This window comes from Caloenas nicobarica, chromosome 1 (assembly GCF_036013445.1).
Source record: "Caloenas nicobarica isolate bCalNic1 chromosome 1, bCalNic1.hap1, whole genome shotgun sequence".
Classification (NCBI taxonomy): Eukaryota; Metazoa; Chordata; class Aves; order Columbiformes; family Columbidae; genus Caloenas; species Caloenas nicobarica.
The window spans coordinates 142,591,783-142,619,386 of NC_088245.1; the positions used below are offsets into that span (position 1 = coordinate 142,591,783).

The following is a 27,604-nucleotide window of genomic DNA, read 5'->3' on the forward strand; positions in this document are numbered from 1 at the left end:
CCTGTAGAATCATAGAACACCAGGTTGGAAGGAACCACAGAGATCATCTGGTCCAACCTTTCTTGGCAAAAGCACGGTCTAGACAAGATGGCCCAGCAACCTGTCCAGCTGAATCTTAAAAGTGTTCGATGTTTGGGAATCCACCACTTCCCCGGGGAGATTATTCCAATGGCTGATTGTTCTCACAGTGGAACATTTCCCTCTTGTGTCCAATCGAAATCTCCCCAGGAGTAACTTGTACCCATTGCCCCTTGTCTTTTCCATGTGACTCCTGTAAAAAGGGAGTCTCCATCCATCTTCCCTGTAACCATCCGCAGCCATGGCTCATTCCCTAACCCTGGGGAGGACAGGCAGCGGTCGGAGTCGATGCCACTCTGCTAAACCTGCCCTATCTCAGGGGTGTGGGGCTTTTGGTGGCAGCGGGTGTCTCGGTGCCCCTGGCCGGGGCTGGACCCAGAGCTGTTACCCGCAGGGGAGTGGGCTCCACTGCGCTGGGCCTTTTTCCTGGCCCTTGGCAAAGCTAAGGGTCATGCCTGGCCCGTGCCGCCTTATGCCTTGGGCCAAACTGCAACCAGAAACCCAGAAGTGCCCGTGCTTGGAGCTGTAAAACTTGTAGCTGGTGTGTTTTAGTGCAAGTGTTCATGCAAACACAGCCCTGAAGGTTCTTGCCCCTAAATGTTCGTATGTCTCCATTTCTGCTTTTTTATTTTATTAGTATTTTTGTGTGTCTCTCTAACCCTGAAATGCAGGTGTCCTAGATCAAAAAGAAGGGAGATTAAACATTCACTTGAATGGCGACAATTATAGTTAACTATGTTGAGCCAGTCTGGCAGAAAGAACAACATGTCCAAACTGGCAGTTTATATTGTAATCTTTGATTAGGCACTAAGGAAAGCAATGCCTTCCTCAAGAGAGTAGGTTTTACACAGGCAATACAGCACAGACACAAAAAAACCACCCCAAAACGAATCTTGAAAGCAATGCTAATTTTAAATTTGTTTGATATCACATCGACTCCCCCCCTTTCTCTGGCCTCCCCCCACCCTACCCACCCGGGGCTTTTGCCTGGTCCATTACTACACCAAGACTGTGCCAGCAGCATCTTGTGAAAGCCAGTTTTAGTATCAATTCTGTTGTGTACTGAAAGTTCGGGTGCCATTGTGCGAGCTGGCTGGCCAGAAGGTTGCACCAGCTTGTCCTGTGTGGTGGGGGTTTGGGGCTCAGTGTTTGGGGTTTTTTTGTGTTTGTTTTTGGGTCTTGGGTGTGTGGTGCAGGTTGGGTTTGTGTGGTTTTTGGTGTGTTTGGTTGGTGGATTCCCCTCCCCACCCTCCCCTCAACCTCCCACCTGCAGCGTTTTAATGCTATAGGGCTATTAGGGCTGACAAAGCACAGGAGCATTTCTAATGGGGGTGGTGGCAAGTCCGGCCATATGGCGGGGGGTCTTTTTTTTTTTTTTTGGGGGGGGGGAGGGGTGGGCAGGGGGAAGAGGCAGGGAGTGGAAGGGCAAGGTGCAGCCCTTTGGTGGAAGAGATGTGGTGAGGGCTGTGACTAGTTGGATCTGGGGGAAGTATTGGATGGCTGCAGGACATGCAGCTGGGGGAGCTACTGCTGTTACTGCCTGGTTAATTAGTGATCAGGGCTGGCCATCCCACTTTCACTGGTTTGGTACTAGAAGGTGATGATGAGGGGGGTGGTAAAGGTATGTTTTTGCTTTATTTGATAAGCCATTACTAAAAGTACATTATGCATGCACCTTTTGGCAGTTGCTGGCTGAAGCCAATGTAGGCACTATTAAGTTTTCTACAGTGTTTGCCCCAATCCCTAGAATAAGCCATCAGCTTTGTCACCACTGTGTTCTTGGACTGTTCTATCATTTTAATTTACTATATGAGAACAATTATTTAACTGTGACTTGTGTCTTTTAAAAAGAAAGCAATTTGGGGGTTTTGGTGGCTGTCATGTTTGTTTGTTTTGTTTTTGTGGGTTTTTTTTTAAACAGTTACAGGCTGCACACCTGAGAATTGGCTTGTAGGGGCAGTTGATCCTATCAAACTTGGAGCCTCCCTCCCCCACGAGTAGTGGCAGCACTAAACCCACCAGTTGCTGGCAGCCACCACGGCTCAGCTTTTCCTGCAGCGCCTGTGCGTTCAGAGCTCCCTTCAGGGAGCACTTTAGTGCTTTAATCACAGCATCTTTGTCAAACCCTTGCCTCACCAGGAACATCCAGCAGCAAATGAAACAGTTGAAGGTGAGATTTCTGCTGGCTCCTGCTTCTTGGGAACAGCCGCACACGTGTGCTCCCACCACAGCCTACTGTAACTACACTTGTCCTTCTAGCAGATGCACCACGTTTAGCAGCCCAGTGTTGTGCATTCTGATTAGGAAGGCTCTATCAAGCATCTTGCTCTAGGAGAGCCATATTTTGCCGCTTTACACAGAGCAATGCTCGCTGCTCATCTCCACCAGGCGGTGTAAAGCAATCTTGACTCCTGCAGGAAGCCGCCTGCCACATGTTGTCATGTCTGAGCATCCCTGCCAGGCAGGGCCTGTTCTTGTCCTCAGTGCTGAGCTATCAGCCCAGCAGCAACATACCAGTCACTGCCATGACACTGCGCTCCCATGTGCCACTTCAGCAACCACCTTCCCCTCTTGGACCTGCAGCACACACCGCTGGGGGATGCTTCACCCCACACTAAGGATAAACCATTTTTAACCTGTAGTTAGTGCTGGAATGTGCAGCCTGTGCCTCCAGAGGTGGAGAATGTGCAGCGATGGTAAATGCACTGAAGACCTTTTGGTGTGATCAGGGGCAAGTGTGCCACAGCAGCCTCAAATACAGCTGTTAGGTAGCTCAGGGAGGAAAAAACCAATTACCACAAAACCCCCCTCTTCTGGAGCTGATCCACAGTACATTTGCTCACAGGTGGGAACAGCAATTTAAGGTGATCCCAACATTTGTTTCAGCTGTCTTCAGCTGAGACACTCTGAAAATGCTAAAGGTGTGTTTTCTGTTTGAAACAGGTGCAGTACTTCTTCAAGATTCTTGACAACTAACAGCCTCCATCCTCACCCAAAGCAAAAGACATGCACACAGATCAGTGTGTTCATTCATTTATTTGTCCAATGTTTCAACCTGACTGAAATACAAGATCAACAAGAGCACTGTACTCCTGGCTATTATTACATGTTAGAACATAGAGTTTTGCACTTTAGACAACATTTAACACCATTCTATGGGGTACTGCATTGCTTTTATAAAGTTTAAAATAAAGATTTTTTTTCAAACATGTGACTTTGGTTTATTTCATACATTACACTTTCTTGCAGAAAAAATAAAATTGTACAACTGCATAAATATAAAATTCTTCCACCATGAAAATGGTTAAAACATTCAATAAAGACATTAGCACCGCACTGTGCGATGCCTCCAGCAGGAAAAAAAAAAAGAAAAAAAAAGAAAATATACAAAGCAAAGAATTATGCCTATCACTGAGGAGAGTGATAGTCTGACCCAGTCTCTCATACAACATACTGGAGGATGAAGGGAAAGGCGGAGAAAAAGAGAGAGAGAGAGAGAGACAGCATTCGCTACAAAGCACAGTACACAATCATCTATTCTGTTGAACTTAAGTTAGTTTCTGTTCCCACCCCTCCGAATAAAATACCCTAACACCACAGAAAAGTCAGAAGCCATATGGAGTGCTGTTAAATATAATCTCACAGGTGGGCCTTTCTTTGAAAAGGAACAAAATAATGAGAAGTATCATGCCAGTTCTAGTCCCATTGAGTATTTACACCTCAGACAGCAAAAGTCTTTGCTCACAAGTAGTAGAAAACAGATACAATACATGGCTTGAAAAATGACCAGAGTATGCACCGATAGTACTGTACACTAAATAAAATACACAAGGCAGCAATACTTAGGGGCCAGAAACACTGCTTACTACAAGTCAGTTATGGAATTATAATTTACAGTAAAAATGGGCATGTCCCAAGGCTCAATTTTGTTTTCTTTTGTCATTTACAGTAGAATAAATATTTGTCACTATTGCTACACTTTGTTTACATTCTAACCTAGTAAATGCAGAAAGCTAGTGTAAAGCATATAGATTACGTGTAGGTCCCATACGTATGACAGTTTGTTCAAGACTAGTAGGTTTTCTTTTTTGTTCTTTTTTTTTTTTCTTTTTTTAACCTTTTTAAATGGCTAGGAGGAGGAGGGGCAGGGGGGGAAAGAGTTGTGCTTACAATCAGCTGCTTTTTATGTCAAATTTAATATCAAAGCGTCCCTGGAAGCGGTCTTTGTCGCTGTACTGGATGTTCTGCCCATAGGCCCTGCACTCCACACGCACCTCCATGTCGTAGGTCAGGTTGGTGAACTGCACGGCCACCAGCGGCTGCAGGTACCGCGGCTGCAGGAGCTTCCCGTAGTAGGGGTAGTATTGCAGGGCAAAGCCAGGGAAGCCGCCCATCCCGTAGTACTCCACTGTGCCTATTTTGTCTGCATCTTCCTCTCTCTAGAGAGGCGGGAAAATGAAGAACAAAACGATGACAATCACACAAACTCGACCTTTTGCAGCCCTTTTCCCCAGCAGCATCTTTTTTTCACCGAGACCATAACCTGTCTTGGGTCATCACTGATCCTCGACTTGACAGCACGAAGACAGTCCCGGTGGTGGAAGGGACAGACACGTAAGTGCTGCCTAACCAGCACATGTCAAGTCAAGGGCTTTTCTTTCTTTAAAACCTCAACCACTTTAAGCGTTTGGAAGCCACCACAGCTTCCTGCCACTCCAATGCACTATCTTGGGCTGAAAAAAATAAAGGTTTGTTGTGTCCCAGCTGCTTTGCAACACCAAGTAAATCACCTCCTCCCTAGAGTCCTTTTTTCAGCCATCCCTGCTAAGAGCTCCAGTACAGCACTTGGAAGCAAAACAGCTACTTTTCAGGGTACCCTTTGATGTCCAGCCCTGCTTTTACCCCTCTCTGCAAGGGCAGCGCCATCATTTGTCACCAATGAGGTTTTGAGAAACTCCTGAAGGGGGACATGTCCCAACTAAAAACTACTCCGCCCATCTGCAAAGAGGGGTCACTACACTTGAACAAAGCCCTGGACAGCCTGTCCCTGCAGCTTCCCCGCTCTGCTCCAGTGCATTTCAACTTACCTTGGCAGTGCAGTGCACAGGAATGAGATACGGGTTGTATTTTGCCATAACCTCTGCAGGGAGGCTCTCATTTACCGGAGCCTGAAAGAAACCCAAAACAAGTGCATGTTACACACCAGATGTTTCTCTGCAGCACCTTTGCAGCAGCAAAGCTGAGTGGTACCACACATGTGCCATTCACCAGAACCCCTTCTAGCTCAGTGTCAGAGGCAACAGCTCTTGGTAGCGGTTCTTGGGACAGACATGCAGCATAACACAACTAGAAGCTGGGGAACTTAACCCAAGCAGAGCTGTTATCCGTTTATTACAGCTTTACTGCTGTGGATACCAAGGCAAAGCAGATCAGGCTGTTTTGCACATCGTGGTGTCACTGGGGAGAGCGTTTCAGGGCAGAGCACTGCTAGCAGGGGGCTGGTTTGTGCAAAGCCCCAACAGTGGCAGGAAGAGACGTGCTGCTGGAGGATTTGCCACCTGCCTGCCAGGTAGAAATGCATAAGAACAACAAAGAGCAGCAGCCGCACCCTGACCTTGCTGAACTTCGACACAGCCTACAGGGAAGGACAAAGGCCCCGAGTATGCCAGGGAAAGGCAGGAGTGCCAGCTCTGATGCTGCTCTCTGGTCTCCTAACAAGTGCGGTAATTTTGCTTCACAACCTTGCAAATCTCAGACCTGCTTCACACACACCTTGCCCAGCACAAGAACTGTAGGGTTCTCTGCAGGAGCATGAAATGAAGGAAACAAGTGTTGCCTTGGATAAACATGCCATTTCTAAATGAAACAGGTAAGGTCATTCCTTGACTAGACCTTGCTGCCTAATGCGGTCCAGAGCTCTGCAGTGAAGAGGAACACACCAAACCCTTCTCTTCCCCAGTCATGCACATCTTCTGTCATTCCACAACCACTGCACACCAAGCACAGCACGTTCCTGCTAAAACACACCCACTGTTTCCACCCTGCATCAGGCGAGCCAAAATTCAACTCATTTCTTTTAGCACAGGGCAGGCTCCCTTTGACGAAGGATGTTCCTCAAAACACGTTAGCTAGATAGCACAATTCCCTGTCCTTGACTTCACTGACAGATGGTGACAAAGACAGCTTAGCCACCATTTGCACTGTTTTCCATCCAGAAGATGGAGTGGCAGGTTTTGCACACCACCTTGTTCAGTAACATGTGCTCTGCCAGTGAATTCTTACGGAATTTTTTGACATCTAAATGCGTTGGAGGAAAAACACAGAAGTAAAAGCTTTTCCTGTCCAGGTTAACATCCTTCAGCATTACTGCAAACATGCCTTTAGATGCAGTACAGAGCAAGCGGGTGACAGAGACATCCTACAGCATCTGGGAAACTGCATTAAATAACCTAGAGATCTCCTCACTCCTCTTGCAGTAAGAGCTGTGCCTGACTCTCAGATGTAGCTTAGGCTTTACAGACTATGTATCAGTCTGATAGTGAACATTAGCCAGGACTTCATTTAATTAAGTGCTTCTAGCAAGGCAGGCAACTCTACCCTGCCTGAGGAAAGAGCTGAGTGGATCGGGGCATGACACAATGTACTGATCATACGAGAGATAGAGTCAGTCTGGGGTGGTCCTGTGGAAGCATACAGGAACTTTAATGGGTTTTATCATTTGAAGAAAATACCCTTTTACAGCAATTCAGTTAGCAGGCACAGAAATTACCAGATAAACAACCAGGAGTTTGCACAGTGAGGTTCATTTGCTAGTGTTACCATCTTGCAGTGTACGGTTTTCATTGCTTTTTAATGAAAAGTATTGTTAAAGCCAGTTACTCAAATCATCTCACAATTTCTCCTCTGCAGAAGGGGTTTAATACTGATCTCTCTCTCCAGAGACAGAAAAACTGGCACAGCAAACCTGCAGCCAACTCCTCCTCCTCATCAGTAGCTTCTGCTAGAAAGGGAAGAGATACTTGCCTTAGGTTTGAAGCCGATAATTCTGTTGAGCTTGACGAGGATGCATGGTTTGCCATCCTTGTACCCAAAAGTAGGATCATTTATTCCAGAACAGTTTTCCAGCCATTCACGTTTGAATTTGCAGACCTTCTTCTGGCCTTCGGTCTCACTATATGGTCCTCTCTCTTTGTAATCGGTAGGTATCTCTGTCATGGCAGGGGAATGAAAAGACAAAAGCGTGCAACGTGACCTCTTGCTTGTCAGGAACAGCAACACTTGTGCTTCTCTGTACAGTTAGGATTTCTCCCTCATCCAAACAGGTAAGTGACACAACAGCCCTGCACCCAGCCACCCCCACGCCTGGGCTGGTCCCAGACCAGCAAGTTTGTGGGGGTTTTAGTTTTTAACTGAGGATTCTTGCAGACTACAAGAGAACAAACACATTTGCAATCCACTGTTTCAGAGATTTTTTTTTTTGGCAGATTTTACAAGGGGGTTCCCCTCACATTTTACATGCACATATTATGAGCTGATAGTCTCAATCGCATTATTACATGTCATCTATTAAAGATTAATAGCTCCCAGATGTTTTGCTGCATTGCATCCAAAAGACTGACACCAGCTATAGCAAAGTCATCAGCAAAAACCCCATGGCTGTCAGAGAAGATAATATCAGCACCACATGCTTTTAAGTGCCACCTGCAACTTTCTCCAAGTGAAATCTGGAAGTTCCCCACCATATAACTGCTACAATAAGCTTCTAGCTACATCCCTGGCCAAGTCTGGTCTGTCCAAACTAATCATTTAACAAGCAGCCATATGACTGAAACCAGAGCCTGACAGTTCACCAACGTGCCGCTGGGTACAAGGAAAGGAAGAGCTGAAGACAGAGACCACCCAACCACTGCTCACCCTCGACTTCTGACGGGCCTGACGCGGAGGCGCTGGTCAGAGCCCTCAGCTGCAGGAAACAATCCAGACTTACCCCCACAGTCCTGAAATATGATGCTTTCGGCTTGCTGATCAGCACTGTAGTCCTTTAAGAACTTCTCAAGGTTCTTCACATACGGGTCAAAACTTTTGGGATCGGAGGCAGTAAAGGAAATTTCTGTCTTTTGTACCTGGGGGACTTGAGTCAGTCCTAAGAAAAGCAAAACCAGGAAGAAAACATTAAGTGCACCTCAGAGCCGCACAGCCTCCGGGCAATGCAATGCACACCAAGAACATAACTCATTCTAATAATCTCTAGTTTTCAGACTTCAGCACAAAACAGCCTTAGCTCACTAGAGGGGCAGCTCTAACAGATTCTCATCCCCTCTTTCCAACAACAGTCTGGAATATTTGTCATGATGTTTGCATCACCAAGCAGATAAAAATCACAGAATCCAGAAACGAGGCTAGAAGTCAAGGTTTTCCTCAAGAAAAACAACCACCCACAGGTCCCCTGCCCACTTCTGCCTCCTCCCCAAAGACAGAAGGGACGCTGTCTGCATGTGAGACCAACTACACACAATAAAGCCCTGCCGAAGCCTACTCTTATGTAGGCATGCCTAATAAGCTGACTTGAAAGTCTGCAAAACTCGCTATGTGTTTAGGATAAAAATCAGAGCTGCCCACTCATGAACCCTTGCAAGAAAAGATAAGAAGTTTCCCATGTTGGGTACGGTCTCTGCTGGTTGCAATCCACATTGCCTTTGTGTGGTCTCAAATGTAGGATGCAGGGCAGGAGAGACTTTCTCACTCAAACTCATCAGCCTGATCGCTTTCTCTGGTCTTTTCATCACTCCGTACACAGGTATTTCTGATTGCAGAAAAAGCCACCTCAGCTCTTTAATCAGAAGCTCATCACTGGGCAGGTAAGTAGGAGAGACACTTAAAAGACTGTCCCAGATTCTGTGCTGCGTAACTAGCTCCACTTTCGACTTTAGGAGGATGAACAGAAAAAGAACGCATGGAGAGGAGAAGGGACTAGATACAACTAACACCCACAGGTGATGAAAAGTGCCAGCCCCTTTGCTTTTCATTATGGGACTTGGAAATGGTTGCTCCTGTGTGATGTCTAGGTCACATTTTAATTGAAGGCATTGATGCATGGCTAACACTTTAAACTTAAGTAATGGGAGCTAGAGCTCATGCTGTTTTTATGGTGGCCACTGTAATTATTAAGGTCTTGACTTCCATTCAGTTTGTCATCTTCATTTTAACAAGAACAAGAAAAATGAGCAGGGGAGCAGCATTTCCTTTGACAGCTTTCAGAGCAGGCCTGTTGCCAGCAAGTTCCCCTGGTGCAGAACTCAGGCAGCTTAGCTGGCTGGCCCCTGCCCACAGGAGCTTGTGACTCCAGCAATTTTTCCAAAGCCACTTGAGTGCTTCTGCTTAGTCCCTCCTCAGGCCAGCTCACCACTCCCCCACCCGCTACCCACAGAGTTGGAATTTGTAACCTAGGACAAAGATTAGCTTTGTTCCCCTAAACACAGCTCCTAGTAGCCAAAGACAGCGAGACACCCAGTGAGTAGCTCAGGGTTTCAAGTTTTATTCCAGGAAGCAGCCTTAACCACTCAAAACTCCCTCTGGTACAAAGTGACCAGGTTGAATGTTACAAGTTTAGAAGCAACTTACTACTCCACTAGCAGAATTAGGTCCTACCCGTCAAAGTCAGTGGCTCTCAACCCCTTTTCAAGCAATTGCTTGCATTCTTGCTTCACAGCTATAAATATAAAATAAATAAGCTGGGTTCAATTTTAGTAAGGGACTTCAATCCTGCGGAACCCTCCTCATGTTACCACGCAGCTGGGAAGCCAGAGGCTCAGAGTCACTCGCAGTGGCTATCCGGCACTGCAGCCTTGGTTCCTCTCCTGGGTCTGCCTTTTCCAGAGTTCAAGTTACAGGTATGTCATTCAAGTGTATAAATATAAAATTCAAGCAATCTTGGACAGGCTTGATGAGCTATATATAGTTTTTCTCAAGACCTCTACAGCCAAGGAACCCTCCACCTCTGCATTTTGTCTTGTTCAAGGTAACGCACAAACGCACCCATGGCAAAGGTGAAGGGAAGGTCAGGAATACCCACCCTGTGGGGTATAAGAGCCACCTAGCAGATTAGCTCTGTTGTCTGGTTAGGAGGCCCTGGTCTCTGACGCCTACAGCCCAAAGCCAACCCTCTGCCTGTGAGACAAGGAACTTGGCAGGAAGAACAGACTCCCACCCAAAGCATCCCTGCCTTGCAAATCTTTGCGGAGCAGCACCAAAGCCTGAGCCGCACCTCCATACTCCAGCCACCAGCACAAGAGAACAACTGTTCCTGCCAGGTAGACTCAGCCTGTGGCCACAGCTGGGCTGTTTTCAGCCACACTTTGGACATTTACAGGTACTTGGATGAACTAGACTGGGCTTTGGTAGGGCAGGTGCTTGCTTTGTTCAGGACAACACCAAAGTAGAGATCAGTCTTCCCACTTCAAAGTGACAAAGCAAATCTTTATGAAGACGAAAGGCTTGTTACGAAAATAGCTTTACCCCAATTAAAAAATTACTGGCTTCCACCTCAACCTCCATTCTCACATGCCTGCAACTGGCTGAACACAGAGCCCTAAGCACAGATCTATCATTTCCTTGTTTTCCATCTGTATGTGCCATGGCCAAAATAAAGGCTTCGGTACTGTTAGCAGAGCAGCACTATCACTGAACTGTTCTTAAGCAATCTTGGTTTTTCCCCATCAGGGGAACTGAAGCAAGTAGGGGCAACAAGGCAGGGTGGGGGGTGGAAATCACAAAGCTGAGCCATTCCAGTGCTACCTACCATGGGTTGCTAGACACCCAGGGAAGCATGTGGCTCAAATAAAGTACAGGGATGAATAAGCCTCTTGGGGGCTTCGTGCACATTCATGACCAAGCCCTATTGGGGAAAACAAATGATGCCTCACGTGCTTTCATAGCCAGGAGTCTATAAACAACCCTCTCCTCATCTTCAGACTATGCTCTGTGAGCCAGAGTTCTGCATCTCATGCTACTACGACAGTGATGCACCATGGTGGTGTGTGTGGTGATGCTGTTCTTCACGCATGGAAGAATCAAGTAACTTATTGCTATGAAAATACTGACAAGCTACTTTTGACAATTTCTGCAATTGGCTCTTTGAGTGCATTGCTAGGAAATCTGATTCCTGTCTTCATTTGACTGACACTGTCCACATAAATTATGAGTGACGCCTTGACTTGGTACCAGACACCACCTTCTGTTGGCTTTCAACTCTGGAATGTACCGAGATACCTAAAACAAAAAAGCATGTCAAGTCACTGATATTTTTTTTCCAGCTACAGTTCCACTTCCAAAACACCATTGCAGATTAAGATCACATTTATTCAACTTCATTTAAAACCAGATTTTCCATGGAGGCTGTAGCATTCTAAGCTGCAGGAGCAAGACTTCAGGAAGAAGTGTCCTGAGGGTGAACAAGAAACTAGAAGTAGGAAGTCAGGCTTGTTATTAGGAATGGTTGTGTAAGTCCATAGTAACCACTGTTGCTTCATCATGCAATGCTCATTTGCAAGTACCGCATAATCTTGGTCCTGAATGAGTTTGAACACTCCTGGGATGACCAACTGAGTGATCTCTACACCATTTCTATTTACCAACCCCCCCACTCAGTTAATGCAGATAGACTTTAGAAGCCTCCATACCAAGCCATGTCCTTCCAGGCTTCCAGTCACCCTCTACCTCATCCCCGAAGTGCAAAAAGTAGGTGCAAGTTTTCTACAAATGCAGCAAAACCTGCTTGGCAGTTGCATCCCTGGAGCTTGAGATTCAGAGATTTTTTTCCAAATGTAGGTGGCTGAGAGAACAAGAGACCAAAGCAGAAAAAGCGCAACTTCACAGGAGGTGGCAGACACTCCTTGGGGCTTTCCTGCCACCATCCAAGCTAAATGAGCCCAGTGTGGAACACACAGAGTGGCATTTTCCATGACACGCTTACCACCCAGGCACATGGTGTCCCGGCAGCACTTCAACCAGGGACACCCGAAATCCCCTGGCTTGAGCAGAGATTCTTCCTTCCAGCTGCCACCTAAAAAGAGCCTCCGGCAGCAGCCAGGTCCATCTCACAGCCCTGAGCCAGCCGCAGCGACGGGACGCCGTGTTCCACAGGATGCACACCACAAGATGGCAGGATACACAGCCCAATTTATATTGGGGTGGGGAAGCGGGGGAGAAGAACAGAGTATTTTTTTTTTTTTAAAAAAAAAAAAACCACACACAAAACCACTGAGTACACTGCGTTTAAGAGTCAATATCCTCATCCTTCCTGATTAGCAGGGCAAGTCCTGTGCTTAAAGCAGAGTCCCACATGGAGCTGGGGCTGTCGCAACGGTGAGGCCAGAAGAGAAGGTGAACAGAGCTGTCCCTTCCCCCACCCCAAGACGAAAAGAGGACGAAAGAAGTAGCAGGGAAAGGTACAAAACTCAGCTTGCCCTGAAGCCCTGTATAACATTCCTGTGGTGTTCAATGCAGAAACCAATTAGCATAGTAATGACACTTGGCTACAAAAATAGCACTTTATGGCTTTCAGTGTTATACCCATGTCAATAACTCAATAAAACATTCTGCAGGTTCTGCTGCTGTTATGAAATCTGTTGTATTTCAGAACAAGAGTGATAGTATAGCAGCCCCTACAGCATTTTTCTCCTGCAAACCCTGAAGGGAAGTGTAGCTTCCCTTTTCTCAGCCATTTTGGGCCAACATAGCAGTGATTCACCCAAGAAGAGCAGACCACTGTAACAAGAACAAAACCAGGTTTTCTAGCTTCCTAGAAAATCCAGGGGTCTATCAAGCCGCCAATACACTTACTTGGCTTACAAATCTTCCCACAAGAAGCAGGAATTTGAAATGCGTAAAACCCTGTTCTGTGTAGTTCATAGACTGCAGGGGTCCCAGATCACAGAAAATTTGGGTTAGATGCTCATCGAGCGCAGGAGCGAACGTGGCCACACGTGTGTTCGCTGCCAGCGGCACAGTTGTGGCTGCAGCGCTGAGGAGAGCCCTACACAGCAGGGGAACACAGGGATCGCCGACCTCCCAAACACAGCAACGCAGCAACTCTCCACAGCATCAGTCTCTGCGAAAGCCCACATTAAAAGGCTATTTTTGACTCACTGTGGTCTAACGGCTGCTGTGCTACAGGACGAGGAACTGACTCAACATTAAAAGCCTCCATCGTGCCTTCCCCCTGGCTTGTCCGCATCTGTAGGAAGATCTGTCACATGGCGCCTTGCAAAGGACCCTGTGCTGTTAACTGGTAAATAACTCCTTGATTCAAAACGCTTGTTTATTGGGCTGCCTACCGTCATAGATTTGACGAGCTGGATTTTGTTCCCCTTGATTTCAGTACATGTCCTGAAAGCCCATTACAAAGATCCCTGATGACCTTTTCTTTCTTTCTTCCTCCATTTTGATTTCTGTAGTACACGCTACAAGAGCATCTCAAAATCCAGTTCCCTTTTTTGGTTTAAAAAAAAAAAAGCCCCAGAAAAACTGGTGCAGTATACAGTTACAAGATGAATAAAACTCCTCTGCAGGCTGAAATATTACACAGAAATTTTACCACAGAGTTGCTTTGAAATTAGAATTGCAAACTGCTATTAGACTGAAAGTGAACAGTTTACCTAGAATGAGTAATTATGTGACATCAGGCTAAACAGCAGGTTTATCTGGATGTGACCCAAGCTCCATGGGCTTCTGCGCTAATTATTTCACGTCTGGTGAGACCACTGGGCTTCAGCCGGGGAAAAACACATTATTAAAATAACTACTCCACCATTAGCCATGTTGGCTTTTCAGATGCACCTAACAGCTCTGGGCAGTATCAGTGACAGTGTAGTCTTTCCTGCAAATGTCAGAGCCCATTGCAGAGATGGAAACAGCCACTTTCAGTGCTTAGGACAGCATTTACCCCAGCCATGCCAGTACATTAGGAAGTGCCATACACTAATACAGCACTTCCAGTCTCTGCTCCATCTTTAAAAAGTGCTGGTGGAAAAGCAATTATCTGAAAAAAATGATTCTTTGCTGAGATATAACACCATTTGGTGATGGTAATGTTCCCTGTGTTGTTAGAGCAGGGAATAATCACAGCAGAGCACTGCAGACAGTGGGGCTGTAAGACACTGTGTGACACCAGAGCCAGCTTCTGCAGCTACAAGCCATCAGCCTCACAATTGTCACTTAAATACCACTGTTATTAAAAGCTTCTGAACTGTTTTACTGAGCAACTGGAGAGACAGATCGTTACCAGCCCCGGTGCCAAGCAGCCTCAAGGTCATTTACAATGTGGGAAAGCAGCAGTTGCGCAGCTCCCCCGCCACGCTCCAAGCCGCCGCTGGCTGCAGCCGCAGTCAGGCAGAGCCGCAGAGCCCGGACGGGCAGCGCGGGGAACCTGCGGCAAGGGCTCCCGACTCCCTTTGCCCCTGCCCAGGGCGGGCTGGCCACAGACACTGCTCAAGAGATCATTTTAATGTTGAGCGGAGATTTATTTTGTCTAGTAAGGACAGGTCATGCATCAGCAACTCTAAGACCCACCTTCAGCCTCCCACGACATGTTCAATTAGTAAATGCTACCATCTCCTCTAGATCACACAGTGGAGTTCAGTGCCAGCTAATAAAACTCAGTAAACACACCTAGAATTGGTACAGTCTCCTTTCTCCTTATGCACCCTGATTTCACAGAGCCAAAACGTTAGCTTTGTCCCTTCACTTACCCATGGGAACACAGGGGCTACAAAGAAACAAAAACTGAACCTGGCTTCTTCATACAGCTCATCTCCAAGTGAAGCCTCTTGGCTTCACCCCATTGCTTCAGTTTAAGGGAAGAGAAAAGCAGCAATCCAGGTTCAACCTCCTCTCAGACAGGAGGCATACTTCATGCGATGCAACCTTTAATTCTAGGAGGATTGCATTCAAGCCCCAGTATGGTTAACACAGAAGGCTGAGAACATACCCACCCCCTACAAATATGTGTTGCAGCAACAACAGGCTTATTTCATCCTCCTTCTTGAGGTGAGTAACCAACCCGCCTCCCCAGAACAGCTTTCACCGAGTCAAACAGGGGCCTCCTGCTTAGTTACCTGGAGGTGCCACTCGATCCTGGTATTTGGGCTCAAATTCACTGACAGTGAGCAACATCACTTGGATGGTCCCAATGAATATACCTGCCAGGCAACCGTAGAATATGACATAGAAGAGGAGGATCTTAACTGCAAGAGAAAACAAACAGAAAGAGGAATCAAATCAAGCCCTCAAGGCAGATACATTTCAGGACAAAATCTCCAGCCTTTGCCACTTGCAAGGAAGAGCCCAGCACACTGAATTCAGGTGGGAAGCCCTGTTGCAGAGGCACGCATTGAACAGTCAGATCACACCCGGATGCAAACAGAAAATACGAATCACCCCAGTTGTTTGGGGAACTGGAAGCATGAGCCCCTGAAAACCCAGAAATCCACGAATCAGGATTTGGGATTGTAAAACATGAAGATTGAGCCACTTTATTCCATATTTTAAAGGATCCCTTGGCTGACCCAACACTACCATCACACACAATCACAGGTGAGAAACTTTCAGCAAAGCAAGCAGCCAAGCGCAAGAAGTCATACTATGGGTGTGCTCTCAAGGACACCCATTCACAAAGCTCTGGCTCTCAAAGCTATTACCAGGACAGTCGACAGTAAATGCTACATTCAGGTTTACAAGCAAGTAATTCAGGCTATCACCTCCATTAAAAACAACAGGAGTGGAATTTGGGCCCAAATTAGCTCCAACACTCAATCTCAAATGTAAGGAAGTACTCAGACATGTCACAGTACTGCAAAGTTTGCCAGCCTCATATGTCTACAAAGGTGCTCTAGCACTTCTCATACCAATTAAAAATTGAATTATATCATAATGAAAGACCAAATTCAGTTTTGGTCTAAAGGGAGATGCCTGGAATAATCGGGGTGTGTGGGGGGGGATGCTGTGGAGATGAGCCTGGAGACACAGCATGGCTCAGACTCTGGGTATCAGTTACCAGTTTACAAGGATTATCTCAACTGATTAACTGCACAGTAACATGCTGTACTAGGCATCACCAGGCTGCCTACGGGAAGGATAAGCTTGCCCATGCCAAGAAACTATATGCTAATCAGGCTGCAGGAACAAGCAGGACAGCGCAGACGCCAGAGAATACTTGAAAGACAGCCTGCTTGATCTCGGACTGCCCTCATCTAATTGCAAAGGAAAAGGAGGTGGTTTACTTGAAGGACTTGAAGTGATGAGCTACAAGGGAAGGGGAGGAAGCAGTAGGTGGAAGTATTCCTCCTCCCTCCCCAGCCCCATCGTAAGAAAAGCTGCATCAGTGGAAGAGCCTCCCAGTGAAAGCAGGCGGTTCTGGTTGTCGTCTTTTCAAGTCTATGAAAGACAGGTGAGCAGGAAGGACAGCCAACGACACAGAGGCTGAGGGACGCTGTCAGAAAGGCACTCCATTTCTCTCATCTTCCTCACGTGCAGGGGAGGCAGTCAGGGCTGGTGAGCAGAGCTGCAGTAGCATGGTGCTCCAGGAGTTAAAAGCACTCTTTGGTATCCAGGCAGCGTAAAGCAAATGGCTGTGACGTCAGGGACGTGTGGAAATTTTTTCCAGAGCACAGTCATAGGAGGTGCTGTTGTAACAAACCAAACACTAATGCTGTTGTCTGCAGCATAACGCCTTTGAGTTTTGTAACATCAAAAGGCAAACGCTGGGAGGTAGCTTATTTAATCAGGTTCCCAGCCAGGATGCTCTTAATGCCAAAGACACCTGAAAGGTCAAAACCACTCCTAGGTCTCAGAAATTACACAGCAGGTCTAGCGATCGAGCACAACAGGGTTGAACAAGAAAGCTTCCTGCAACAGGTAGGTTTATAACAGAGGAATTGGATCATCAGCCTGCATATCGACTCCACAAATGGAAATCAGTCCTAGGTGGATAGGTACAGGCACTCTGGGAGAAGGACCTGGTTCAGCCTCCGCATTTGAAGCACTGCGCAGTTGCCTGGTGCCTTGGGAGCAGAAAACACCTATCCATGCGCACCCACAGCCCAATTCTGCTCACGTAGAGATACAGCAGAAGCCTGCTCTAGTCCGCCCGCCTGCCAGAGCTAAAGCTGGCAGCTCCGGATGTGGCACCTCCAGCTGATCCATTACAACAGGAGCCGAATTCAGCATCACCAGGGTGGCACAACAGCTGTGGTTGGCAGCAACTGGAAGACTATCTATTTGCGTAAAGAAAATGTTAAAAGCCTCTTAGTCTAAGTGCTATTTATACAGCACCTAATAAATACATCATGAGCATTTAATCACGAATGCGCATACAGCCATTTCCTTCTTGCAGAGGCATTAAAAGTCAATTGTTCTCTCTGGACAAGATAAAATTAGCTCAGTTTCCTTTATCCAAAGAAAAGGAGGAAAAAAAAAAAAAAGCAAAGCCACCCTGAAGTCCAAGGCAGATGACGGCTAGGGAGGCAGGCTCCCCCGACGGCGATGCTCCCCGGGCCGGGCCAGCCGCCGGGGAAGGAGACCCAAGGACGAGGCGCCCTCGCCAAGGTCGGGCCGCCGCGGGCTCCATCCCGTGGCCGGGGACCGACCCCGCCTCGCCCCCGTCCCCACCTGAAGTCACACCCACGCGGGTAGCGCCCCCCGACCCGCCGCGGGGCCCCACAGGGCACCGGAGCTGGCGAAAGAGGGGCCCCTCGCCCCCACCCAGCCGGGACTGGACGCGTCCCGCCGGCCCCGGCCGCAGCCCCCCCTCCCCGCCCCGGGCCGTCCCCGCCGGGGGCCGCAGCCCCGCCGCAGCCGGCGGAGGCGGGGCGCCGCAGTGCCCGCCGCATCGTCGCCGCTCCCCGACCCGGTCCCGCCGCCCCCGGCCCGGCACTCACACCAGCTGCCCCCGGTGCGGCCCAGCAGCTCCTTCTTCTCCGAGTTCCAGATGAATTTCTTCCAGTTGCCGTCGCCGTCCTTGGCCTTCCCTCGGGCCATGGCGAGCGGGCGGGCGGGAGAGCGGCGGCGGCGGGAAGAGGTCTAGCCCTGGGCGGGAGGCGCGGGCAGGCCCCGGCTGGGCTCCGCGCCCCGCGGCACCGGGAACGTCTGGGTCCGCCCGCGCTGCGGGGCGGCCGGCGGCGCTGGCCCGGGGCGGGGGGGGTGACAGGGGAAGGGGGGGAAGAGCGACCGGGGGCGCGGGCGGCCGCGGGGAGGGCGGGTCGTGGAGCGAGCGGAGCGCACGGGGCACAGAAAAGCCGCGCTCCCCGCCTGCCGCGCCCCTTCATATACACCGCCGGCTCCGCCCCGCCGCCGCCTCCGCCAATGGGAGCAGGCAGAGGGCTCAGGGGGCGGGGCCCCCGGCGGGCGGGGCCCGGTGGAGGCGCGCCGGCGGCAGGAGCGGCATGGCGGGAGTGAGGCGGGGGGGCTGCGGCGCCGGCGGCAGGAGCACCGGTCGGTCCGGGCTGCCCGGCCGCGCACCTGAGCTCTGCCCCGCGGCCGGGCCGGGCCGGGCCGGGCCGGGCTGCGGCGGGCGAGCACGTGCGGGGGTGTGCGGGCGTGGGCGTGCGCCCCTGCCCGTCCCTGGCTGCATGCCCGCCTGCCTGCGCATGTGTGCGCGGGCCCGCGCCTGCAGGTGCGCGGGCAACCCGCCCAGGCACGCGCCTGCACACCTGCACGCGCGGGCCCGCGCACGTGCGTGAGCCCCGCCCCGCTCCCGGCGGGTCCTGCAGGGGCCGGGCCGCCCCCCGGCAGCGCCGCAGCAGCCGAGACCGAGCGGCCGGGCGCTCAGCATCGCCGGCCTCCCCTCCTCTCCCTCCCCCTTTTCCTCCCCCTCTTCCTCGTCCTCCTGCTGCCCCGCGCCGGCCCGCCCGCCCCGCTCCGGCTGGCTCACGCGTAACACGGCTGCGGAATATTTACTGCAAACAGCGCGCCCTGCCCAGCCCGCCCTCCTCCCCCTTGCGACAGGCCTGCGGCTCCCCCGCAACCCCGTTCCCCCAGCCCGCACAGCCCCTGTCCCGCGGTGCTCCGCAGGGTCCCGCGTCGCCCTGCCCGGGACACGGGGGAGCGCGGGGTTACGTGGTGTCCTGCCAGGGAGGAGCGGGGGGAGGGCAGGACGCAAGGGGCCACGGCATCTCAACCTGGGAACTCGGCCTGCTGCCCCCGGCCGCATCAATCATCCACTTGTATCTTGCAGGAAAACAGAAAATAAAATAAAATTTTAAAAAAGGCATTTTACCCACCATTAAAACTATTGTTTTAATCTGCTTTGATCCCATGGTATTGCTACAGGACAGTTACAGTTACACATGATCCTTACCTCCATGTTTCCAAAGCATATGTAGAGTAACTCTGAATTTCCTATTACAATGCAACATTGTATTCCACGCGTCTTCTTGCCCTTAAGCTACTGACACGTTCTTCCAACTTTAATTCCATCCTCCTATTTCTGTTCAGTCTGGGAATTAGGACAAATGCATACAAGCCGGGCCTTTCCTGGTACCTCCTAGCAGGTACATGTTCTTCTGGGAAGTTACCTGCAAGAATGACCTAGCCTGAAACTGAGGACCACCCAACCAACCAGCCTCAGCATGCTCTTCTCGGACCCCAAGGAGAAGCAGTCTGGCCTCCATCATCTTCTGTCCTCTCTAAGGCATTAAGTTAGCAGTCAAGGGACAAGTTGTAATGTGTCTCTCTTCTACAAGTGATCCAGAACCCAGAACCAGCCCCTGAAGCAGCCAATTGAGAGACCAGCATTTTTAGGCTATCAGCGTTAGCCCACTGGAGCTGCACGGGGCCCACATGGGCCAGATACCCTCAAGGTCATGCCACCGCTCATGGCAGTGACTGAGTATGGCTTCCTTAGCTGTAGGCATACGGCCATACTTCTCAAAGCTGCGCAGGCTTGTAGGCTAGAAGGAGGACAGGTATCAGGCAGGAGGTTGTGTGCCTTACAAGGCTGTTGTGTGTTTAATTGGGAGTGCCCGGTTTGCTGAACGCTCCACTACATGTTATGCATGATCAAAGGGAGACAGGTGTGCCACATGGATTTTCATGCCAGGTCAGGAGAATCAGCTCTCCATGGCATTTATGTGATCAAAAAGGGCTGATCAGCTAGAGGAAAGAGGATAAGTGGCATCTTTCTTTTCTTCTCAGTGTCTGGTCAGAGCTGGTCTTTTAAAGAGACCTGCTGATGGTGGGTGATAACCAAAGCAAACACAGACAGCAGTATCTGATACCCAAGTGAACATCATCTAGGCTGCAGGGAGGACAGTATCAGTTACAAGTTAAGGCGGCTGTGATTACAATCAAGCCAATAAGTAGACGAGCACTGCTGGAGGAAAAAACACCCATTTTTAACTCCCAGACCTCAGCGCAGTTACCACTGGAGCCAACTGGGCAGTTTCTCTCAGCTGCTGGGCCACCAGGTCTGCACTGGCCACTGGGGAACTGAACCAACTTTCCTTCTAATGCCCTGGCTGCAATCTGTGGCCCTAGGTATGCTACCGTACAAGGGGCAGCAGTTTGGGAGTTATGTGTGGGTGCATGGTGGTGTCACCCAAGCATGAAGTCTACTCATCAGAGAGCCCAGCCTTGGATGCTGTATCTGGCATTCCCCACGAGCCAGGACTCAGCTCATCTATTCTGCAGAGGAAAACACCACACAAGTTAGTTCAGGGCACATGCAACACCAGCAGTCGGTGCAGCCTTCCCCTCCTTCCCTTCTGCCTGAGCAATGGGGCCATCCAAAACAAAACAGGCATGGGATATTCAGGCAGGTTCGTGGTGATGTTCAAATCAGGGAAGATTGGAATGAGAGTACACTCTCCCACAGCATTATTTCCTAATACCACAGAGAGCGAGTTTGGAGAAAGCGGCTGGAGAATATCTGAATAATTGTATCATGGTAAATGGCCGCCCAGAAATATGATCTTCCTCTGAGCACATTTTCACCTTTGCAACAAGCTCTAGTGGTGCTGGTGGAAGCTGAGTTGCAGGAGCCCCTGGCTTCATCAGTGTTTGTATAAGGATCACTGGGAAAATCCCTCCTCTTCCTGCAAGTGCCTATGTTTCTGTATAAATACATAGAGAAGCCCTGTTGGGTTGGCAGTGGCCAGTGACACCAAATCCCTGTGACTGCACAGGCTGGGGAATGCAGGATCCGGAATAGGCAAAAGGCCCTTCATGAGTGTTGCACACCCTTCCTGTAAACCCTTTTACACACCTGAAGCCTCAGTCCCATGTATGCTCAGGACATGCACTTTCCTTGATGTTGGTGAATTATCCTCTCAGAATCAGCAGAACTAACAGGCAACAGGGTGCCAAATTTTATTCAAATTTACTATTTGTTTGGCTGCTCAGATATCAATCAGGCCGTCTCTAAGGCCACCACTATATGATCTGATTTTTTAAGACGATAAGGGCCTGAGGCAATGTTTGAAACTGCCTGGAACAAAATGTGCAAAGTGATCCGTGTCCAGGAGACCAGCTGCAGGAGGAAGGACGGCGCTGGGGAAAGCTGTGCATCGGCACCTAGAAAGGAGCAGCCTGCAAGATGGAAGTTGCTTAGGGTTTATCTCACTGTTGTGAGGAGTTATCATGTGAAGAGCATTCTGATTTCTCTGGTGGGTTTGGGCATAGCCACTAACGAGATTCCTGCTTCCTTGGGTCTCCTGCCTTGCAGGACCAGGAGAAAGCACCTAGGGCAAAGAGAGGTGTCTCACTGCAGGGCAGGAGGAGGGTGGACAATTACTTTTGACATAGTGGCAAAAGAGAAGAGCCCAGCGCAGAGCAAAACAAAGTGAGGATCTGTCCATCTTGGTAACTGTTCTGCCCATTAGTGCCATTTCTAGTGGAAAATGAGACTGTGCAGCTGACAGTCACATGCAGGAACTTTGGGTAATGTGTGATCTAGAAACATAGAATCATAGAATCATTTTGGTTGGAAGAGACCCTCAAGATCATTGTATCCAGCTGCTAAGCTAACACTGGCACTGAACCACGTCCCTAAGAATCTCGCCTCTGACAGTGGCTGTGGATGACGTTGCGATACGCAGCAGAGGAAGGAGAGAGGCATGCCATGCGGGGAGGGACTCTCACAGACTGCGAGACCAAGTGCTAATTATAAGATGACAGAAGTGTGCAAAATGGCCTCAAGTAGTTACTATTTGTGGGCTGCCACTGCAAACGCATGGGGCTGGGCCTCCTCAGGCTGGCATGCCCGGGGGCTGGAAAAGGGCAGCTGCTCAAGAGCTTGGCACCAAGCCTGCCTGGGACACAACAGGTGAGAGAGGGTGAGGAACAAAACGGGCGATGAGAGCTGCTGTGGCCCTGCAGACTGTGAGCAAGAGGCTGGGTGGCACACGGGCGTTTTGTACCCCTCTGGGCGTTGCAAGGGGCCTCGAAGGGGTGAGGAGCGACCCTCAAAAACTGTCCACGGTGTCCCAGCAAGGTGAGTGTGAGAGTGTGGTCCCCACACCAGCTTCCTGGTCCTGCAGGGCACCGCCATAGGGCTGTCCTCGGATTTTCTGCCTGGGAGGTTCAGGAGAAACAGAGCCTGCTCAGGGGCTGCGGCACATTACACTGCCTCAAGCAGGGTCTGTAGTCTCCCAGAACACTGTACGACAAAAATGTCTTTCGAGTCTTCCTCCTTCCCCTCCTTGTCTCCCCCACAGATGTGGGGTCACAAGGGATTAGGTTTATAGACATATGTGGTTGTTCCCCTGTGCACAATGGGCAGATTAATTGCATGTAGCTATGCAGGCTGAGGTAACTAAGTTAAAAAAATCGTGAACTGGTACGCACTGAGAAAGTAAATATGTACAGAAATAACCTACCCCCAAATCCAGCTGTGGGGCCAGTATTCCTTATTTTAATATCAGTTTGATTGTTGTGTAATATAGCTTGAGGGGGTGCCTGCACAGCTGACCCTTGGCAAAATGATGTGGAAAACAACAGCTGTTAAGATAGATAAGTGAGTGGAAACAGCATGTGTGGATGGAAAACTCAAAAGTGTCTAAGAGGGCCTTTGCCCACAACTGATCTTGCTGAAGAGGGAAACAGTCATCAGTCCTCAGCTGATCATGCTGAAGAGGATGGCAGCCATCAGCTGGATGAAACAAGAACAAGGGAATGACAAAGACACTTTTGAAACAAAAATGAGTTGGTCTGAAAAGCTGTATAATAAAAGAAACACAACAATTTGCAACAGAGAGGCCTTGGACTGGGAACAGAGCAGCAGTCAAAGCCCAGTCTGGCACTTCACAACCTCAGCTGAGACCAGATGCAGCAGCTTCCTCATCCATGAGACACCATCAGCAGTCAGCACCCATAGCGTGTGGCCTGACCCTGTGGGGTGCAGCACATAGGGATCCTCACTTTGGGTGTGTGTGGGTGACCTGCTGGGCTGCCTTCTAACCAGCGGGTGCATTAGTTGATTGTAGGGAGTAGTGTGACACCCATCTACAAGAAGGGTGGGAAGGAGGATCTGGGAAACCACAGGCCTGTCAGTCTGACCTCGGTGCCAGGGAAGATTATGGAGGAGATCATCCTGAGTGCCATCACACAGCACGTATGGGACAACAGGGTGATCAGGCCCAGTCAACATGAGTTTATGAAAGGCAGGTCTTTCTTGACCAACCTGATCTCCTTCTATGACAAGGTGACCCGCTTAATGGATGAGGGAAAGGCTGTGGATGTTGTCTACCTGGACTTTAGTAAAGCCTTTGACACCATTTCCCACAGCATTCTCCTGGAGAAGCCGGCAGCTCAAGGCTTGGGCGGGCGTACTCTTCGCTGGGTAAAGAACTGGCTGGAGGGCTGGACCCAAAGAGTTGTGGTGAATGGAGTTAAGTCCAGTTGGTCACGAGTGGTGTTCTCCAGGGCTCAGTATTGAGGCCAGTTCTTTTTAATCTCTTTATCAATGATCTGGATGAGGGGAATGAGTGCACCCTCAGTAAGTTTGCAGGTGACACCAAGTTGGGTAGGAGTGTTGGTCTGCTGGAGGGTAGGAAGGCCATACAAAGGGATCTGGACCGGCTGGATCTTGGGCTGAGTCCAGTTGCATGAGGTTTAACAAGGCCGAGTGCCGGGTCCTGCACTTGGATCACAACAAGCCCATGCAATGCTACAGGCTTGGGGAAGAGTGGCTGGAAAGCTGCTTGGCAGAGAGGGATCTGGAGGTGTCAGTCAACAGCTGGCTGAACATGAGCCAGCAGTGTGCCCAGGTGGTCAAAATAGCCAACAGCATCCTGGCTTGTATCAGGAATAGTGTGGCCAGCAGGACCAGGGAAGTGATCAGTTTATTGGCCACCTCAGCACTGGTGAGGCCCCACCTTGAATCCTGTGTTCAGTTTTAGGCCCATCACTACAAGAAAGACATTGAGGTGCTGGAAAGAGTTCAGAGAAGGGCAGTGAAGCTGGTGACGGGTCTGGAGCACAAGTCTGATGAGGAGTGTCTGAGGGAACTGGGGCTGTTTAGCCTGGAGAAAAGGAGGCTGAGGGGAGACCTTATCGCCGTCTACAACTACCGGACAGGAGGTTGCAGCATGGAGGGTGTTGGTCTCTTCTCCCAAGTAGCAAGTGACGGGACAAGAGGAAATGGCCTCAAGTTGCACCAGGGGGCGTTTAGATTTGATATAAGGACAAATTTCTTCCCTGAAAGGGTTGTCAGGCATTGGAACAGGCTGCCCAGGGAAGTGGTTGAGTCACCACCCCAGGAGGTGTTTAAAAGATGTGTAGATGAGGTTCTTAGGGACATGGTTTAGAGGTGAACTCGGCAGTATTAGGTTAATGGTTGGACTTGATGATCTTAAAGGTCTTTTCCAACCAAAATGGTTCCATGATTCTATGTGGGCACCCCAGCCACAAACCCAAGGGGAGCAAGACACAAGTGAGAGGACCTGCACTGCCAGAAGTGACCCCCTGTCAGTGAGAGAGGGGTGGGTGTCTGTGTGTGTGGAATGAGAACTTCTGGGGATTAGTTTCAGAAGTGTGTTTAGGAACTTGCAGTTATTAATGGTTTTTAGGTGTCTAACATTGTGGTTGAACAGCTGTATTGCTCACATAGATAGTGAATGTATAGTTCACTGATTGTTGGTTAATTACACGTCCTTAAGTAATCAACAAACCATTTCAGTCCTGATTTGATTTAACCTGTGTGAGCTGAGCCATTTTTCCCTGCAACAATGACCAGCTGGTATAAGTTTCTAACCAGTCCTGGCAGGAGAAGGCCTGTATGCTCAGTGATTGAGAAAAGATTTGCTTCATATGGAACTGGACACTAGGTGCAGGATAAGGGATGGTTTCTGGGGTGGAGACAGAAAACAGGGATGCGGTAGAGACAACATGCTGTGTGTCTAGTGTTTGATAATTGGATAAATACTTCTGGCGCATGGTATAGTTTGATGGCCACCAGCAGTGAAACCTGCCAGCTATCAACACTGTTGTGATGGAGGCAAGGGCAACTTGTGAAGGCAGCTGAAGTAAAACCTTATTGCCAGAATTACTCTCTTTGGCTGATGCAGGAAAAACGCCTCTTGTCCATACTGAAAATAATATGAAAATACTTCCCTGCATGAAATCCAGCCTGTTTTCCTTGGCACATCTGGAAGTGACCACCACACAGGAAAGAAGTATTACTCAGTAACTAGCTATGAGGCTGGCAAGAACAGCACGTGTTTTCTGACAACAAGCACCTGGAGCCCTTACTGGAGTGGCAGCCAGCTTCCTGGTACGCAGCCACCAAGCTCAGGCAGCTACGTGAGCTCCCGATGCAGCCAGCAGCCGCAAGTCTGGGTGACAGACTTGTCATCCCTGCTGGTCCAAACAAAATGGTCCCCATTCAGCTCCTACTGGATACAGCAGCACTATGCACCATTAAAACAGGCTGTCATTAGTTTTCTGTCTTGGCAGCAAGATCGCAAAGGTTCACTCTCCACTCACTCCTAACCATGGTTCATAAGGGGTTTCTGATGGCAGGTTGTACTGGGGCACCAGCCTGATCGGCTGCCCCAGTTAGAGCTCTGCTGTCTCCAGGGCCAGCCAGTCCGGGACGTCCAGCACGAAACCAAGTCAAAGGACGAGAACTAAATAAACTCCAAAACTATTTTGAGGCCTGTTTTAATACAGTTTAAAAAGAAAAACAAAATCAGAGTGGAAAAACATTTCTATCTTTAGCCATCAAGAGCGAGACTTATCTAAGCAGCACCACACAGGGGCTGGCAATGGGAATGGTAACTTAGGGTATGACTTGTTCCTAAACACCTTCTTTTATTTGTTCAGTCATGGCCACAGTGGGATGCTACATCATTTACAGTGCCTGCAAGAGGCTTTTCTCCTTCTCCTCATGGGAGGTCCTTTCCCTAAAACAACTCACAAACGTCTGTGATAATTTTAAAGGTTACTCCAGCATTGTCCACACTAAAGTTCTTACCAGTTGAAGGTAGGTGACTCTGCAAACCAGGGATCCTGCTGTCCACTGTGGGCTTCTTGGCGCTTTTTGCTTTGGTTTGGGTTGTCCGGTCCCCCTGCAACACCCTGCGATGACCAACACTGCACCCTCACCTGCAACACAGTAACACAATGCGTGTAAAAACCAAACACATTTTGACTGGAGAATCTTCCTCTAGTCCTCAACATCCAGTTATTGCAACAAAAGTCATCATGCAGCCTTGATGGGAACTGTGTTAATTTCCCTGGCATAAATTTGGTGCTGTGGTAACCACACTGGAGTCTGAAATTCCCTTTTCTCTTTTAACCAGTCCTGCACAGAGGCAGCACATCACACAGCCTGAGAGGCATTCGCATACAGGCCAGAAGAGACAGACACACAGCTAATAGCAGTTTAGAAAGCATTGAAGTCTTTCTCATTATAACCAGTAGGAGTTAAGGACCTGACCTGTGTGGATGAGTTGAAAAGCTGGATGGGCCTTCGTTTGTATTTTGGATGCTTGTGTACCTTGGAAAATCTGTTTTGACTTTCCACAGCTCAGATAGCCAGGATACATTTGACATGGACATTTGTATCGGAGCTGTGTCAAAGCAGATCTGTTTTGCAAAGGGGTGGCGGGAGCTGGGCACTTGTGCCACTGGTGTCTATGGATCCATCAGGTGTTTCTCAGAAACTACCAATTCTGGCTAAATAAGACACAGCAAGTTATGGGCAGAGGGAAGTGAACATCATAAGCAAACCACTCCATCACCTCTGGTCTAACAATGGGAGGGATGGAGGAAGAAGGCGCATGCGGTGATGCTGCTGTTATTTACCTAAGGCGATACCTTTGTTTTTCTGTTGTTTAAACTATTTATCAGCTGAATAACACAAACCCTTGGTAGATATAATCGTGACAAGACCTCCCAAGTCAGCTAGAGTTTTGAGTTGCATTTTTTTTTCTCTTGGGAAATATCCCCCAGATACCAACATGTAAGTATCTTCTTCTGCATGTTAAAGTATTCCCCAGGCAACCAGGATCAGGAACTGAAACAGAAATTCTCT

General features: G+C 49.2%; 2 protein-coding genes across 3 annotated transcripts in view; one reads left to right on the forward strand and one right to left on the reverse strand.

Annotated features, from left to right (window-relative positions):
• NME7 (NME/NM23 family member 7) overlaps positions 1-3,267 on the forward strand; it is a 96,865-nt gene extending 93,598 nt beyond the window's left edge. For both annotated transcript variants that reach the window (XM_065637886.1, XM_065637879.1), the window contains one exon: positions 3,022-3,267. In XM_065637886.1, coding sequence (XP_065493958.1) covers positions 3,022-3,054 — 33 coding nt within the window. In that variant the 3' untranslated portion in view covers positions 3,055-3,267. The remainder of the gene's footprint in view (positions 1-3,021) is intronic.
• Positions 3,099-18,347, reverse strand: ATP1B1 (ATPase Na+/K+ transporting subunit beta 1). The gene is made up of 6 exons (XM_065637899.1): positions 18,012-18,347; positions 15,192-15,320; positions 8,066-8,221; positions 7,102-7,286; positions 5,166-5,246; positions 3,099-4,517 (listed from the first exon to the last, which is right to left on the reverse strand). Exons 1-6 carry the CDS (start codon positions 18,109-18,111, stop codon positions 4,251-4,253), a joined length of 918 nt encoding a protein of 305 aa, XP_065493971.1. The 5' UTR covers positions 18,112-18,347; the 3' UTR covers positions 3,099-4,250.
• Positions 18,348-27,604: the final 9,257 nt, after the last annotated feature.

Bases quoted from the DNA above. Each gene is read 5' to 3' on its own strand.
- ATP1B1 (XM_065637899.1), bottom strand. From the start codon at position 18,111: ATGGCCCGAGGGAAGGCCAAGGACGGCGACGGCAACTGGAAGAAATTC. The intron at 15,321-18,011 runs GTGAGTGCCGGG...TTTCTCTTGCAG, and splicing joins CCGCACCGGGGGCAGCTGGT to TTAAGATCCTCCTCTTCTAT. The intron at 7,287-8,065 runs GTAAGTCTGGAT...CTGCCATGACAG, and splicing joins CATATTTCAGGACTGTGGGG to AGATACCTACCGATTACAAA.